This window comes from Neltuma alba, unplaced genomic scaffold, assembly GCF_004799145.2.
Source record: "Neltuma alba isolate B1F8T4 unplaced genomic scaffold, ASM479914v2 tig00013150_pilon, whole genome shotgun sequence".
NCBI lineage: Eukaryota > Viridiplantae > Streptophyta > Magnoliopsida > Fabales > Fabaceae > Neltuma > Neltuma alba.
In genome coordinates this window covers 14,884-32,190 of record NW_021637463.1, presented here as the reverse complement: position 1 = coordinate 32,190, position 17,307 = coordinate 14,884, and the positions used below count along the sequence as shown (strand labels likewise).

The following is a 17,307-nucleotide window of genomic DNA, read 5'->3' as shown; positions in this document are numbered from 1 at the left end:
TTTTGCTAGTTCAGCCTCAAGCAACTGAATCCTTGACTCTGGATCTACTTCGACCACATGAACACTTTCATCATGAAGTCCATTATCAATTTCCACCTATCAGAAAAGGAAGACAGTGAACATAAGCATTAAAAGTTATTTAATTAAAGCAAATGCCACGTGTTAGAAATTATAAATAAACTTTATAAAATTCAACATGGAGGCAAAATTAAATCATAAGCATCCCTAATGCCACCTCACTCTGATGCCTGCTACTGTAAATGTCCTGTTGATTTTTCACAGTTTCTCTGTCATTCTTAGATAAGGGCTTTTTCCTATTACTGCGATGCTGGCTTGAGTTCTTCACCATTGGATTCTGCTATTTAAAAGATATATATAAAAATCAAGAGTTCTAACATCAAATTGTAAATATGCCATTGAGGAGAAAAGATGTACCGACTTTTAAAATCTTCGGATCTTCAGGACCAGGTACAGCTTTCCTATTCATCTTGGGCGTTTGATTTCGCTTCTGTTCCTTTATCAGTTTCAGTTCTTCTTCAAAGGCTCGGGATTTTGTCTGAAACTCGACTTTTCCTGCTCAAGTCCTTGTATGGTTTGTTGATACTGCCTGTTTATCCTTTTAATTTGATTGAGCTCGTTCTTTTGCTCAGTAATCTGGCCAAATAATGTTTCTTTCGTCTTTAAATCACTCTCCATCTGCACAAGCCTTTCTTCTAGGGTTGCTCTACTTCTTTTACAGTCTTCCAATTCAGATAATTCCTTTTCCATGGCTGAGGTCTTTGTTGCAAACAAATTCACCTCTGCCTTCAGATTTTCACAAAGTTCAGATGTCACATGCAATGATGCTTCTAGTTTCTCTTTCTCTGAACTGGTTGAATCGAGGTCCTTCTTGAGCACTATAATCTCATTTTTAAATTGATCTATCTGCTGCAATTCGATCCTTAAATTTTTAGTCTCCTCCAAGAGTTGTTGTCTCTCACATTCAGCGACTTTAAGCTTCAATTCAAGGGTATCCATGGTGCTTTTGACTTTTAGTTCTCTTGACTTGTAATCCTCCACAAGCTTCAAAAGCTCTTCATGGTCAGACATCAGCATTTCCTGGTTAATTTTGGAAGCACCAAGCTCAGTTGTTAGGTCTTGCAGCCTTCTTGCATATTCTTTCTGCATAAGATTAGCCTCGTTCTTAGATGAAAGTACTTTAGATTGAACTTCCTCTAAATCAGATTCCAGTTTGGCTTTCCCGGCATGTAATGCAGATATTTCAAGCAAAGCGTTGGAAACTATTCCCTCTTTTTCGTCATGCATTGCTGAAAGTTTCATGCTCAGATGCTCAATTTCTTGTTGAAGGTTCCGAATTTCTACAGTCGTCTCCATATGCAATTGATTCAACAAGCTTTGCTCCTTCTCCCTATGAATTCCACTTTCCCCAAGAAGCACATCTAATTCTGAAGTAATACTCTTCTCGGTTGATGTGCTATCTTCCAACAACACAGTAAATTTCTTTTCTAAGAGCTCAACTCTTTCCAAACATTCTGCAAATCTTTGGTCTGATTGCCTCAATCTGATTCCCATGATGGAAAAATGCTCCTTGAACTCCAGCTCTTGCCCTTCCAAATCTCCATTAGATTTCCGCAGAGAACTGCATTCTTTGGAAAGATTCTCGATTTCTGCTTGTAACCGCTGATTCTCTCTTCTAAGATATTCACACTCTCGGTGAGCTTCTGACCACTGAAATTGTATCTCCTTTAATCTTCGTGTCATGTCTTCTTTTGAAAAATCCATCTCTGACTTTATCTTCATAATCTTCCCTTGAAGCGTTGCTGCATGAGATCTAGAGCTCCTTAGTTCTGACAGAATGGACTCTCGATCATTTTTCAAATCTCTCAATTGAGCTTCTAAAACGGACACGTACAGTGACAGTTGTTCTTTTACTTGTTCTATCTCTGATGTGTTGAGCTCCAGTTCATGTTTTCCATTTTCTAGCTCTGCTGGCTCTTTTTCAAAAATCTCTTTGGTAGAAATATGGGAGTCTATGCCCCCACTAAGAGTTGCCAGATCACTTTGTAAATGATACAAGCATTTAAAGATGAGATCTCTTTCTTTTAGCATGAACTCCACGTGTTCCTCTAGTTGACTTTTGTCATCTTGAAGATGACAAACCTTAGCTTCCAATTCACTCTGGCACTTCTGCAGGACTCCAATTTCCTTTTCCTTAGATGACAAGTTAGCCTCAAGATTTTCTATTTCAGAAGCTTTATCTATTGCTTTCTTATTCAATTCTGTGATTCTTGCTTCCAGAACTATTTTCAAACTCTCCAATTCTTCAGTTGAATTATCAACCTGTCCAATGACTTTCTCCTGTGAGACATCTTCTAAATGGAGCATCGGAAATACTTTGTTATTGACATCTGGCTCAGAGCTAATAAAACATTGATCTAAGAGCTTCTTAGGAGAAAAATCTTCAGATGTACCTCCTTTTCGCAATTCTTTCTGTGCTTCTTTAAGCTTGAATATGAGGTCAAGGTTTTCATTTGTAAGCTCATTGCAGTCTGCCTCAAGCTCCTGCAGTTTCTCTTTCAATATTTCAATTTCTCTTCTAAGATCTGCATCATCCGCATTTCTGGATTCGGTCTCTGCATTAAATCTGTCCGGTAGAGACTTAAGCGACTTTGTTTTCAAACATAAAATTTCTTCCTCTTTAGCAGATAATTTTCTTTCATATTCCTCTTTCATATCTGAGAAGATTTTGTGATCTGGACATTTTGCAGTTTCTATGTCATGTCGTTTTTCCTCCAACACCAGTTCCAGCTGCTGTACCTTGATCAGGAGGTCATTCTTTGACTCCTCCATTTGTTCTAACTGAAGCCTCAGGCTCCTGTTTCCTTCTATGCTTTGTTGGAAAGCGTTCTCTACATCACTGAATTTTGAAGGTAATGCTGAGAGGTTTTCTATCTCCACTTTCTGCTGTTCTATGGTCCCTTCCAGTTCCTGAAGAATAGAAACCAGGTGAATGTTTGCTTCTTGGCTCTTTTCCAGTTGTAAAGACAAGTTGGCGTTGGACTCTTTCTGAAACTCCAATTCATTCTTTAGTGCCCTTTCATTTTCTGGAATATATTCACCTTGACAATTTGAAACTTCAAATGCTTTCTGATTCGCTAATGCATGTTCCAAGGACAATTTCAGTTTCTCAATTTCAGTTTCCAAATTATCCCGTTCTGCGTGTGCTGCTGAAAGCTCCCTTCCCATGTTCGCCAGGTTTTTGGACTGATCAGAAAATTCAGTCCTCAACGTTTCCAAATCAACCATCAGCTTCCGAGCATTCATCTCCCACATCTTAGCTTCTGCTCGAAGCTCTTCAGTTGACTCTTCAGCACCTTCCTGACGACTATTAGAAGTAGTCATACTCATAGATGATGCTCCAACCACTTGCGTAGAAGACAAATTCCCTAACTTTGTCATCTGGGAATTTGATGATGAATGATTTGATTGAGAGAAATTATGAGCACGATAATTGCAGTCAGATACACTTTTAAGGGAACCGGTTGAATCTTGTCTTCCACCTAGGCTCTGTTCATCATCCCTTGAATCAATACTAGGGGAGAAGTTTCCCCTTCCTATAGATCCCTCTGTCGAGTTATAGCTGCAATGCGAACCAGAACCAGAGAAATTTGTTTCCTGCAGTCAAAAGACATGGCCCCGCTATCATCATATAGACTGGTTAAAAGTAAAATGCATCACGACTAAGACAAGCAAGCAAATAGCTCTAAAGAGGAAAACCCCGATAATTGCGGATTGAATACAACACCATACAATGAATGGCTTTATAAGAATCCATTAGAATGAAATGAGACTTTGATCTTATATATAGGTAGTATTGTGAAATTAGTAATGACAACTGACGGGATGTTTTGTCAGCGAAATTACGCTTTGATCTTATATCTAAGTAGTGTTGTAAATTTAGTACTGACAAATGAGGGGATATTATATCACTATGGATACAACTAGAGCCAGCTTCCATCATTGATAAGCACAGGCAGAGATCAATTTACGATTGTGCACAGATACCAAAGAACAGATGTACTTGTAGGGGAGGTTTATAATCTTACCCTACTCTCAAGTTCTCCAAGGGATGAGGTAGAGTCCAAAGCTTTTATAGAGGAAGATTCAGAGCTCTCTACATATGAACAATCAGATACATTTGACTTGACGGCCACATTATGATTCTTTGCATTCTGATCGTTGATATGGGAATTTGTCTGTCTTGATTCCTGATCCCTGGGAAATTGTGCAAGATGTCAATACATACTGAGTTAATGGCACACATATAACAAAAAACCTACCCCACAGTACAAACCTGAATTTTGTTCTAGGCGTGAGGCACTGAACAGTAACCTGATAAAAGCAAAAATTACTGAGTTTCCAGTGCTAAGCTGAATGACGTTTTGTTGCAGCAGATTATTGGCAAATAAGAGCGGGAAAAACAGAGGAAATACCGACTGGATAAGAAGAGATGAATGAAAAAGAACAGGCTCTCAAGAAAAAGCCTCCATGCATTTCTTGTAGAATGTAATTAATGGAGTCTATGCCAGGTTGTCATCCATGACTCTTTTTGGGCCGAGGAAGGCAAGTGTGTGTGTGTATGGGAATCAGTAAGATAAAAGCCAAATTTCATAAAATCTCGGTTACATGACTAACATGTAAAAATGTCCCATGATTGCACTTGTTCAGCGGAATTGAAAGCGGAATAGCCTCAGTTGAACTCAAATAGCTGGCCATATCAACTGTAGCCTCTCCAAGAATGCTGGATCTTGATGATCCCTGATATATAGCGCATAAGTCAAATTATTTCTTGAGATGATTCAAAGAATACAAAATTAACTGAGAGTTGATTATGTTTAAAAGAGCAGAGGATAGAAATCTAAGTTCCATGCACCGCAGGAAATATGAACAGGAAAGGGGAAAAACTGTACACGTCTGTATCTGGATAACCAGAATGAGGTGACGAAGGAAAGGAGGGAACCAGCTTAGTACCGTGGAAACAAGGAGTTTGAGAAGACAATCTTCAATCTCCTTCGAAGAATCATCCCGTGAAACCGATATAGAATGTGAAATGGTATCTGTCCATTGACAACTTCCATTGCGAACGATTGCTTTGCCCGACTTTGCAACTGTTTTACCATTTTCTCTGGAGATAATAGAAATGAACAGCTTGTCCCAGCCCTTGGGTACCTGCTCACATAAGAATCGGCACTTGCTATGTACTGAGGCTGAAAAATGCTTTTTAAAAACGTAGTTATAGTAATTTCATTTATTGTGAGAATATATCGTTTGTGGCTAGGATTTGATAAGCTTTAAACAAGTTCTTGGTGGTAATGAAGATTACGCATCAAATCCCAAGATCATAAGTCTCAGAGCCACACTCCGCGATTCTTTACATAACATGAAATTTTCTAGTAAAAAAGGAAAACGGATAAGTCCATAGCCATAACTCTGTTTAGATCATATAAGGCAATCTGTGAGTACTATTCTATCGCAATAATATCGCCGATGATGATCATTTTGGAAACACATAGAAGGCATTGCACGCCAACGTCGATTCGTTGCAGAAAATCTATCTCTTCAAAGCATAGAAATCACCTTCGTATAACAACTTAGAGCAAAATGACAAAGCAGATTAATGACGGGAAAATTGAAAGTATAACATGGAAAAGGGGAACAGGAGATGAGTAACCTCGAGGGCCTTGAAATGCGAGAACTTGAATTCAAGCTTGTCTTCTGATTTAGAAAGCCTGTTCTTGTGCAGCCTAAACATTTCCTCTGTTTCTCTCCGTCCCTCTCACTCCTGGCTTGTATTATGGTTCTTCATCAATCAAAATCGCTACAATTCAACATAAGCATAATAACCAGCACCAGCGCCACCTTCATCGTCTCCACAACCAACATTACCAACTGGAGAGAGAGAGAGGGACGTTGCAGGGCGTTAGCTAAATGGTCATTGTAGGTAAGGATGTTATTTTATTGTTCCTTCAACGATTGGCGTTACACTGGTGAGAAAGAGACACTAGAAAGATATTCTTATGTCTGATACACTGGGATATACGCACTGGCTCTAGCACTCCCATTGCTTGTTGGTGCAGGCGCAAAGCTGAAAGAAGGTGGCGGTCCCACCAAATGGATGCCGAACCCCGCCGCACTCAGTTCATGCTCGCGTAGCTCTCGGAACCAAAATGTCAGCGAAATATTCTCTTTTGCTGACGTGGCGCTCGGGAGTTGGTCAAAAACCTTGTGGGCCTCGATTCTGTTCCTTGACCTGGATAGAATATAAAGGGATAGGGGAAGAAATCGAGAGTGGATCGGCCTCATCTTCTTCCGGCGCTGGTTAGCTCTAACAGCTCGCGCCTGGCGCTATCACATTGCCGAACAAATTTGCTAATGTGAAGAAGGAAATATAGACTAGTTTAAGATCATGTGTGATTATTTTAGCAACCACGTTCTCTCAGCTCCACATGAAATCATGAGCGGCCTATGTTACGACTTTTTCATCTTCGTATATACAAAAATTAGTTTAATTTGACTTTAAGCATATAAGACGCTATTGCACTTTATATTCAATATTTATCTATGTAATTCTCAAGTAATTTTTATATTACTATTAATTTAAATACACATGATTAATAAAAATATTTTAAAAAGAATAAGATTTATATCAGTTATCATGCTCACGGTAATCGTGGGTTAGCCAAGTACAGGGTGGTTAACTGTTAAAAACATCTAAGTAATAAACTTACCTCAAAATGAGTGTCTCCTGTTCAGTTGCAAAGTTTATTTTGTACATTGTAGAAAGTTTCATTTTTTATTGATGAGAGTTCTCGGTGTTGGTTTATATAGTTAGAATGAACCAACATTAAATTTTGAAATATCAGCTAATCAGTCATATGATGTGACACTAGAAATAATATTTTATATTAGTTTTCTTATTGTTTTTATTAACAAAGCACTGACTCTACCCTTACATATGTGGTTACCAGACACTCATGAAAAGACACATTGCAACACTTATATACTTTTAGCTGGAATCTTATTAAAAATGGGAGTGTATGGGTTAATACTACAAATAACTAACTAAATTAATTTTCTTAATATTTTCAAATTAGTTAACTAGATTTTAAATTAAGGATCAAAGTTAGTATTTTATCTTGTGAATTTTCCAGCTTCATATATATTTTTTAAAGGACAAGGAAAGTAATCTCTTTTGTGTTGGCGTGGAACATAGGACACCTATAGTGAACTTTGCCCTACTAAATCATGCTGATTGCTGTGGGATCCCTGATCACGACCATAAACTTAACCATGGCGTTTAACAGCTGGGTTAATGTTTTGTCGTCGCGCAGTTGGTTCAACTAACGCTCGTTACAGATCAACAGAATGATCCAACATTCCATCTCCTAATGCTTAATAGCAAGCATTGTTTTAATAATTGAGGATGTAACAGATACAATCTTTACTTGACCCTGCTATAACAAGTAACATTCAAAATCTTATTTAATGCTTAGTGTTACTTATTATCAAAGAAACAAAATATCATCCTATTTTGAGTATTATAGGCCTTTACTACTTACTAACTACTAAACTTAAAGACATGGATCAAATTTAGTTCAGCATACGCCCCTTCTTCGACCAGCATCGAAAGAAAATGGCAAAGCTACGCCACGCATGTTTTACCTAGTATTGCCAGCCTACATTTCCGGCTTTCCGTACTCTGTTTTCAATTAATTTTTACACCAGCGACAACTGACGAGAGTGACAATGCATCCATCCAACGCATCGTAGGTTGCACGCAACACAATAATTCATTATTCATTGACTCTAATTTCATAATACAAAGTTTAACTGAAAAAGAAAGATATACTTGCATCATGGGCAAACTTCAAATAAAAAAAGTACAGAGTCATGATAGCTAAATGATGCAAACAAAACAGAATTCTGCCTGACTCATCTGCCAAGACATTTCTTCCTCACCTCGAATATCAATTGATCTTCTTTAGGAAATTCCAAAATGCAGAAAAAGCTGCACCATCGATTGGGCCATCTAATATAAACAACTTTGCATTAACCAGGAGAAAACTTCGTACCAGATATTCAGATAACATTTGATAGTCAATCAAAATTATAAGTTTCTATCATAACATCAAAAGTGGGGATGATCAAATGCATCTCGTGCAAATATATATATATATATATTTTTTTTTTTTCAAAAAAAATTAACATAAGTAAATGATGCGCTGAAGATGTGGGCAACTTTACAGCCGAACTTGTCTGAGGAAGATGAACACAATCAACTATTTTCGCCGTGGGCTGAGTTTCATGTACAAGCCCTGAAAAACATAATTTTGTTAAGCCAACAAAAATTGAAGTTGACATGTAAGTAACCCCCTTGGAAGTTTACTTGTTCTCCCTTACTTTCCCTTTAATAGAAAAGCTCACAAACAAGAAAAAGTTAACCAATTAGCCAAACACACTCGGATCAGGGACTTCTAGTTATTTTTGATAGACCAACAACAGTTACTTGATAATAAGATCCTTTTACACGGGTTTTGTCAGAAACATCATGAAAAACAGTGAGGAAAATTATGCAAGCAGATTAACGTGAGGCTAAACTACTCAGAAGAGCACAATATCTCAGACACAAGAAGATACATTACATTTGTTGTATGTATAGTTGCTCCAGTGGTCATGCTAATATTCTGATCAGGAACTAGTTCAAAATTCATGTGTTGCAGAAAGATTGCGAGAGCAATTGTTGCTTCCAATAAAGCAAACTGATCACCAACACACTTGCGGGGTCCTCCACTAAACGGAATAAATCTGCCACATATTTGACCCATTAGAATGAGAGCAAACTAAGACATATAGCCAGATAGAGCCCCCATTCAACCCTCCCAGCATATGGCACTTGATACGAAATAAAGAGTCAGTGTCTCGAAAATCTTGAAGTATTTCCATAAGTGTATGAGGATAATGGACACCTGAAATCTGTATTTGTTTCGTTTGGGACTGGCCCATCCAAATCAAATCTTTCTGGCAAAAACTCTTCAGCCCTCTCCCAAACCTTGCAAAACCATATCGAAGGTAGTAAAATCGATCAAAATATTAAAATTACAAAGAAATGAAAAAACATTCAGTACTTGATAAACCTACCATATCAGATGGGCTAAAGAAATCTAGCAAAATAACATGGAAGAAAGAAATAATTTTAACATTGTTTTGCAATCACCACAGCAAATTCACAATTGATGGATACAGATTATGTAACAAAAGATTTACACTAATTCATTGTAAAACCCAGCTACTTCAATGGGAAATCATATGAAGAATGAAGGTGAACAGAATCAGAACAATTGGGAGGCATTTGGGAGATAACCATATGATGGGTAAAATCATTTAATTCTTAGGCGGAATATGAAGCACAAACATCTCAACTGATTCCTCAAAGAAACAACAGACCCAAAGAAGAGAATATTTTACAAATGGAAAATATCAGGCGATACCTCTGAAGAGTGATGGATGTTATATACAGAAATCATAATATCTTGACCAGCATCAACCTTGTAATCTCCAGGGAGCACATCAGGAACTTGAGCTCTTCTTAACAAGACCTGAATAATGCACAGAGGAACATTAGTAGCAAGAGACAATTGATGAAGCAAGCTCTATTAAAAAAAATACAAATAAATAGCATTTAATTTAATTAGCATAAGTACTACAATAACTAGCTTAGCAACCTACAGGAGGATGTGGATAAAGCCGAAGTGACTCAATAATGCAGCGTGTCAAGAACTTAAGATTTTAATATCTTCATAGGCAGGACGTCTTCCTTGCAAAACTCTGTCTACCTCTTCTTGCGCTTTTGCCAAGGAGGAAGAGTCCTGCATAAATAAAGCACATATTTTTAGACAAAAATGCACACTGGAGCTTTTTTTCAATATATAATTGGTGGAATCTATTTCTTTTAAGGAAACTGGAGCTCTCATTTTGTTCAGCAGTGGCTATACAATACACAAACAGAGGCACATACTACTTTCAAAATAACAATGGATATGTTAAAAATCCTTGAAACATGCCGGAAGCTAGATTTTATTGAAAGTCTATGAGGATGTTAAATCAGCTTGTGATGCTCACATTAACCCAGTTAAGTTGGCTTTACAATTTCAATATTGACTCCCAGTGTAATCATGAAGAGTCTGGGGGAAGAAAGGCTATGATTGAGAAGTAGTTCAAATGCACAATTCAAACAGAAAACTGGGATCAGTTGATCTATTTAAAAAATTAACTTCTGCAATACCCTATTAGAATGAGAAGCAGCAACTCATTGACCTGGTGAAACTGAAGCGAGGTTGCCGGCAATTCATAAGATTAATCAGAATAGAGATCACGTTTTATGAAAAAAATTAAATTAAATTAAAATGATACCTTGCTAAGAAGATAAAGTGTCCAGGTTAAAACTGAACCAGTGGTTTCATGGCCAGCAACTAACAGTGACAAAAGATCATCCCGTAGCTGCAGACTGGAAACCTAAGACATAAAAAAACATCAAGTAAAATAGAAACAATATGTCAACTTCATATGTTGTAAACTAATGATACTATAAACAAAACCATGTTATGCACAATATTCATGGTGACAATACTACCCCATATTCGGTGTACCGAGCAAGTCTTGATATTAAACTGTCCAATCAGAATAAATATTAAATTTCATTATTTACACATCAAACCTCTAGTATTGTGGAGGATGAAAAATCAGCTATCTGCATATAAAAACAATGATGACAAGAAAATCATAGCATGTGTCACCAAAAAAATGCAACAAACCTCTTCTCTGCTGGCAAGCAAGAAGCGAAGGATACTAGGATCAGTGTTATTCACGTATTCATCATTACCATCAATTCTTTCACCCTCAGCCTCCACAATCTCTTTACATTTCACAATAAGTTCTTCAACAGTTTCCCTAATCACGTTTACGGCTTTTTCAGCTTTTATTTGTCTAGGGATTATTTTGCAAAGAGCTTTAACCTGGAGGGGGAAAAAACACAGCATGATCAGCGTAGAAAGAGAATGAAAACCAAGACTTAAAGATAATAATACCTGCCTTCCAATAAGGCAAAATATCAGTTGAACGAGCTTCTGCCTCCTTCAATGCAGTGTAAACAGCCTCAATAACAGGACTATCTGTATTAAGTGAATCGAAGTTGTAGTTGAATACAGACAAACCGATAACATCTAGAGTCAACTGCGAAAACTTCTCCTCCATGTTAACAGGAGTTCCATTCAGTGCATCATATTGTAGCTTCTCCACTAGTCTCTCAGCACATCTACAAAATACCCGATCAACTATAACAGACAAGTATCGTTTATGAAGAGATGGAACCACGGCCCTGCGCCTTACCTAATACATATAAGAAATAGCTGTAATGTAGAGCTGGTTGCATAAGGTAGCCTATAAAATCATGAAAGGAAGTCTAGAAGTACAAGTTCGACCAGTTTAGCAACAAATAAATTATGGGTCATCGTTGCACCTATGGAACATGGTTTGAGATGAGACAATTATAATACTGTACCTAGAATAAATAACTCGCTAGAAAAACAAGCCACATTGTTAATTTGTTTTATAACAGACGCAATGAACTTCCCATTCTCACAACAACATCTTATATGTATAAATCAAAGAATTGGAGACTAATAAAATCGAGGATGTTAACAATCCTAGACATAATTGCAAATATAAGGGACTCCCCATTTTGAATATAATAAACTACGTCAGAATTGGCAGAATCTTAAACAATTCAAAATTACCGTCCAGAGTGCGCCTTCAGCAATTGCAAAACCGGACCCAAATAGGAACTCCGAAACCTCGGAGACAAGACCCTTTGCATATGTACCATAATTCCTTAGAACATGCTTCGCGACAGCAGGGTCACTAACCACCACAAAATTTCTAGGCCCGGCGGCGAGTCGGTAAATAGGACCATACTTATTCATCCATTTAAACAGAGGGAGAAAAAGAGCGCCACCTAGAAGATCAGAAACATCGTCGAGTTTGGCACTTGCAGAAGGAATGCCAGAATCGTCTTTCCCTAAGGTGAGGGACCTAGTCAATGAAGTCAGCCAATCTGGGCTGACCCAAGAACTGGATTTTTTACTGCTGCTGTTTGAATTCGTGGTGGGATTTTTGTCAATGGATGATTTGACAGAGAGGCGAAGCGGATAAGATTTTAGAGTGAACGAACTAGTTTTCTGAAGAGGGCATAGTGGGGAAGATAAGAGGCAGAGTGAGCAAGGCATTGTTTTAGTTGAAAGAAAAAAACCGCGAATTTCAGCCTTTCTTTCCCACCATCACTGCAAGTTGTATTTTAAGCATCCAGAAGCGAACCAGTCTAACTGAAATGCCAGTGGCGGTTTAGCCATTAGGAGAAAAAAATTGCCTGCGGGATGCGACCTGCAAAGTTGCGGTGGGAAGTTCTTTTCAATTTATCGTTATTTTAGAAATAAATTTTCCCTCTTAATTTTTATACTGCAGCGCAATATATATATATATATATATATATATATATATATCACGTGTGTGTATTTCTATATTTTTTTTTGGCAGACACTCCTATTTTTGTGGGTTAAAGTACAATTTTAATCCTGGTGTTATTTTTCAGATGTAATTTAATTGCAAATTGCACACATACAAAATTAAGGTCAAAATTGCAGCACTAAAAAATCAGAAATAAGATTACATTTGAGAAATAAGATAGGGGTTAAAATTACATTTTAATCTGTTTTTTTTTTAAAGTAGGTATTCTGTTATTAAAAACAATTTTGTTTAAGACATTGTCACTATTAAATGTGATTTTTTTTTATTTTTGACAAAAAAACGCTGCTATTTTTTAGTTTTCTACAAAAATGGCTCGAATTGAAAAATTTATGGGAAAATCCTAGAAAAAGCCCTTGGAATATACCAAATCTCAGATTGGGTCTTTAAATTTTAAAAATGACAAAATGGGTCATTGACTCAATCTGTCATTTGTGAAATTAAAGCGAATTGATAATTTTACCCCTGGCTAAGCAAAAGTGAGTAGTTATTCTCTAAACAAATCTAGGTAACGCTTATATTGTTCTAGTGATTACAAGATTAGTTGTAGTTAATAATAAGGTACCTGCCAATAATAAGATACGTGACTATGAAAAATGAGTAGTTATTCTCTACACAGATTCAGGTAATGCTTACATTGTTCTAATGATTACAAAATTAGTTGTAGTTAATAACAAGACACTTGACTATGAAAAAGTGAGTAGTTATTCACTACACGAATCTAGGTAACACCTAAACCCTTATAGTGATTCATTAAATCATTGTAGTGAATAAATGCAAATGAGGGGCAAAGTTGTCAATTCCTCTTAATTTGACAAGTGATACATTGGGTCACTGACCTATTCTGTCATTTTCAAAATTCTAAGGCCTAATATGACATTTCCCATATTCCAAGGACTTTTTTGGGATTTTCCCAAAATTTGTCATGGGCCCAAATATTATATACAAAAACATGAAAAATATCCTGTCAAGAGGCACCAGACCGCATGATCTTTTAGCCCAACCCAATAACCGGTCTAGGTGGTTTGGTCTCAGTTGTCCCATCCTCTAAGTTGGATCAGAATTGACTGGGTCATTGTCCGGAAAAAGTATCGAGACTGGGTTCGAATGCAGATTTGTCTTTTACATTTTGGTTTAGGCTCCGGAGGCAGTATTCGATGCTAAAGCAGTTTTTTTATTACAGTTTAAATAAATACTCATCCAGTTTTTAATATAAAATCTATTATTTTCAGTTCTTATTATAAGACATAGTTGACTAATTTAAAAATATTAAAAAAATTAGTTAAGTTAATTATTTGTTATAAATAGATGTTGTCTTTTCTAAAACACCCTTGCTAATCATGTATATTACCTAGTTACCATTTCATGAAACCTTTTATATATATACAACCACTTTAAGAACTATTTTGAAAAAAATAAATAAATATGAAAGATAAAATGGATTGGGGTCTTATATTTGGGACCAAATTAAAAGTCAAACAAATCTTATAATAAGGAACGAAGGTAGTATTTAACTAATTTGATTAGATTAAGAAAGTTAGGTAAGTCACTTAATTATAAGAAATATGACATGTTTTTCCTAAAACACTACAATCATCTTTCTTAATATCCGTCTTCCATTTTCTACCTGATTATAGTTAAGGAAGTATCCATGAAGGTAATTTAGAAAATTTTTTTTTTTTTTTTGGTTTTAAGCTTTTTATAATGGATCGTTCATTTTCACCAAATAAATAATGAACGGTATGACTTTTACGGTATAATGAGCTGGTCAATAAATAGCATGGAGTTCACAGAAATTAATTTTTGAATATAATCCTAGGAAAACATCGTTGAAATCTTCGCTGAGATTATTTAAGACTGGACTTTTAAAGTCTTCAAGTAAACGTTATCAACACATAATAAAATTCACGCTTTTAGTGCACTGAGCTGGTCACATGACATTTGACTTTGCTTGTTATATTAGAAATTATTAACTCGTGCGTTGACTTTCTCAGCCTTCTCAATATGTTGTTGCAGGGACACCATCGCTTTCAACTCCAAAAGCACCCCTTTAATTTATTCATCTGAATGGGCCAGAAATTAAGGAAGGAGTTACACGCATGTTAATCAAGGCTTAAGATTAGAAAAGGCACTCAAATCTTTGTTAAAAAGAATATCACACTAATAGGAAAATACTTATCCAGTCATAAATATAAAATTCATTTTATAATATAAATTACACTATAAAATATATTTTAAAGATCAGGATTATATGAAACGCAGTTGGTTTAATTGATTTTCAAACCACACTGATTCAACACATACGTGACATGACTGACAATCCACAGGAAATTGAAAGCGCGCATCTGTGTTAGTACCTAGTATCAAGTCATCAATATCGCTCCAAAAAAAAAGTTATCAATATGTGTGGGTGCGCGCCCCCAGAAAAGTTACCATTATTGATCCGAAAATATTCTTTCCACGTGGCAGGCTTTCTCTTCTATTTGTTTCCTCTTTGGTAATTAGTACAGCAGGGCTTTGTGTGCATGTAATCAATATGTCTTTCTCAAGACCGTACCCTACAATGAAGAGACAGAACCCATGTTCCGTATCTTCTTCTTTACCATTTCTGGATGGTGAATTACTTACAGTCACAGATTAGTTACGTTCATTATTTCGGTAACTTCCTAGACTCGAGAAAATCCTTTCTCTTGAGTTCTCTGGTGGAAAGGTACTCGAGAAAGTCGCCAAAATTCGTGTCCTTATAAAGCTTTGGATTCATCTCGTTGACGAGCTTCGACGACGGCCTCACCGTGCAGCTAAACGGAAGGCTATGCAGAGACACCACAGATATTCGACTCTTCGCCGCGTTCACCAAAGCCCTATGCAGAACGCTCTTGTACTTGCCATTGCTAAATATCTGATCCATACAAACACCAAATATTAACACGATAATCGATATTTATATATATACACACCACTTTCAATAGTTTTCTTGTGCATCTGCAAGAAGTTCAACGAGAAACCCACCTCCATGTGATCGCCGAGGTTAACGACGAAAGTGTTGGGGACAGGACGAACGGTGACCCATTGGGCTTGATGTTGGATCTGCAGGCCCCCAACCTCGTCCTGGAGGAGAAGCGTGAGGAAGCCATAATCAGAGTGAGGAGGGATCCCGAGAGTTAGCTCTGGTTCTGGGCATGGCGGGTAGTAATTGGCCACAATCATCTGGCTACCATCTTGGAAACCTTTAATTAAAATGTCTTCTTCTTCTTCTGCTTCTGTCTCGTCTTTTTTGGCTTGCTGCTCAATTCCTAAGCCCAGGCTCTCTAGAATGGCCTCCACTAACGTTAGGAACAAGTACCTGGTTCTTTCTGCGTAGGTAGCCGCCACTTTCCTTTTAAAGAATAAAAACACGACCGTCCCAACAAAGTTAAAATTGGCCCCCATCATGCCGTAATAACGTTACAACGTGTGACGTTTTTGGGCGATAGCGAATAAGAAATTCAAGCGTAATTAAATGTCAAAGTGAGGCTATTCGGCTAATTAAATGAATAGGTTATTGGGTATACGCAAGAGTATGACGTAGAATATTATAACAGTAGAGGTGACTTAGGAGTACTCACCGCAAGTCCACGGGGGAAGGAGGCCAATGGGGAAGGAAATCAGGTAAGGGATGGCACAGGAGCTTAAGGAAGTCCCTCCAGCAAAAGACTGTCTCTCTGGTGGGGCTGTAACTAGTCCCATATCGGACAGGGGCTTGCACGTCTGTTGTCATGAACCTGGCTCTTTCCTCGTAAGGAAGATCGAAGAACCTCCAACTCACATCCATCATTCTCCTCAGAACATCATCTGGAATCCCATGATTTACCAGCTGAAATTCAAAGAAAGAAAAAAAGTCAACGCGCGTATATCTACCATTTAATTAATATAATATTCCAGTTTTCCTGATCATCAGTTTAATCACTGATGACCAGAGAAATTAAAATCCACACCCACCTGAAAAAATCCATAGTGTTCACAAGCATGAGAGAGGGAATGAAGGACTTGGGGCCTATTGGGTCCTAGCAACTCACCAAAATCAATGATGGGCAGCTGAATTAGATTTAAATCGGGAGCATATTGTTCTTCCACGCTGGTATTGGGTCGGTCTGAGGCAGGGAATATATACCTAGGAGGGACCCTGTGAAGGCCATTTTCAGAAAGCTGTTTCACACCTTTATAAAGGTAGTCGCTTTCTGGTGTATCATCATCTCCCTCCTCGCTGCTCTCGCGAGTTATCGCCGTTGAAGGAGACATGTCTACGGAGGACCAATATGAAGCGGCTAGAAATGGTTAACCGATAGATATACAGGAGAAGGAAAAACGTTATGGGAATATATATGAAAAGGGAACGGACGGGTTGGGATGTCGTGTTGGGATTTTGCAGCGTATAAGGAGGTTTATATAGAGAACTGGGAAGGTGGTGGGGTAAGGAACAGTGTCAGGTTTTGGGGAAAGCAGGTTCGGGTTTCTGAATTCAGAGGACTGCTTCTTTCCATTACCATTTAAAAACAAGAGCGTTGACAAAAGTTCCAGTCACGGCCTGAGGAGAAGTAAGGGATTAGAACTATTCAAGTATAATGCATTGTCTCTTTCCCCCTAGTTGACGATGGATTCATCCAACAACTCAGCAAGGATGATGATTTGATG

The 17,307-nt window shown here is 37.4% G+C and overlaps 3 protein-coding genes across 3 annotated transcripts; all 3 read right to left on the bottom strand.

Moving 5' to 3' along the window:
• Positions 1–6: 6 nt before the first annotated feature.
• On the bottom strand, positions 7–5,949 carry LOC114734873 (synaptonemal complex protein 1-like). Its single transcript, XM_028922526.1, has 8 exons — positions 5,732–5,949; positions 5,032–5,229; positions 4,696–4,818; positions 4,355–4,392; positions 4,107–4,275; positions 440–3,675; positions 236–355; positions 7–96 (listed from the first exon to the last, which is right to left on the bottom strand). The coding sequence occupies exons 1-6, from the start codon at positions 5,810–5,812 to the stop codon at positions 526–528; spliced, it is 3,759 nt and encodes a 1,252-aa protein (XP_028778359.1). The 5' UTR covers positions 5,813–5,949; the 3' UTR covers positions 7–96; positions 236–355; positions 440–525.
• Positions 5,950–8,090: 2,141 nt separating this feature from the next.
• On the bottom strand, positions 8,091–12,437 carry LOC114734869 (carotene epsilon-monooxygenase, chloroplastic-like). Its single transcript, XM_028922522.1, is given in 10 exon segments — positions 8,091–8,375; positions 8,703–8,865; positions 9,027–9,109; positions 9,549–9,656; positions 9,787–9,845; positions 9,848–9,926; positions 10,471–10,572; positions 10,872–11,072; positions 11,149–11,445; positions 11,853–12,437. Coding segments are annotated over 10 exon segments (1,617 nt in total). The 5' UTR covers positions 12,342–12,437; the 3' UTR covers positions 8,091–8,339.
• Positions 12,438–14,883: 2,446 nt separating this feature from the next.
• LOC114734870 (protein DMR6-LIKE OXYGENASE 2-like) lies at positions 14,884–17,097 on the bottom strand. Its single transcript, XM_028922523.1, has 4 exons — positions 16,615–17,097; positions 16,242–16,489; positions 15,646–16,012; positions 14,884–15,535 (listed from the first exon to the last, which is right to left on the bottom strand). The coding sequence occupies exons 1-4, from the start codon at positions 16,912–16,914 to the stop codon at positions 15,287–15,289; spliced, it is 1,164 nt and encodes a 387-aa protein (XP_028778356.1). The 5' UTR covers positions 16,915–17,097; the 3' UTR covers positions 14,884–15,286.
• Between the last annotated feature and the right edge of the window lie 210 nt (positions 17,098–17,307).

Bases quoted from the DNA above. Each gene is read 5' to 3' on its own strand.
- LOC114734870 (XM_028922523.1), bottom strand. From the start codon at position 16,914: ATGTCTCCTTCAACGGCGATAACTCGCGAGAGCAGCGAGGAGGGAGAT. The intron at 16,490-16,614 runs GTGGGTGTGGAT...TTTGAATTTCAG, and splicing joins AACACTATGGATTTTTTCAG to CTGGTAAATCATGGGATTCC. The intron at 15,536-15,645 runs GTGGGTTTCTCG...TGTATGGATCAG, and splicing joins ACCTCGGCGATCACATGGAG to ATATTTAGCAATGGCAAGTA.
- LOC114734873 (XM_028922526.1), bottom strand. From the start codon at position 5,812: ATGTTTAGGCTGCACAAGAACAGGCTTTCTAAATCAGAAGACAAGCTT. The intron at 5,230-5,731 runs GTTACTCATCTC...TTATGTGAGCAG, and splicing joins CGCATTTCAAGGCCCTCGAG to GTACCCAAGGGCTGGGACAA. The intron at 4,819-5,031 runs GTACTAAGCTGG...GCTATATATCAG, and splicing joins TCAAACTCCTTGTTTCCACG to GGATCATCAAGATCCAGCAT.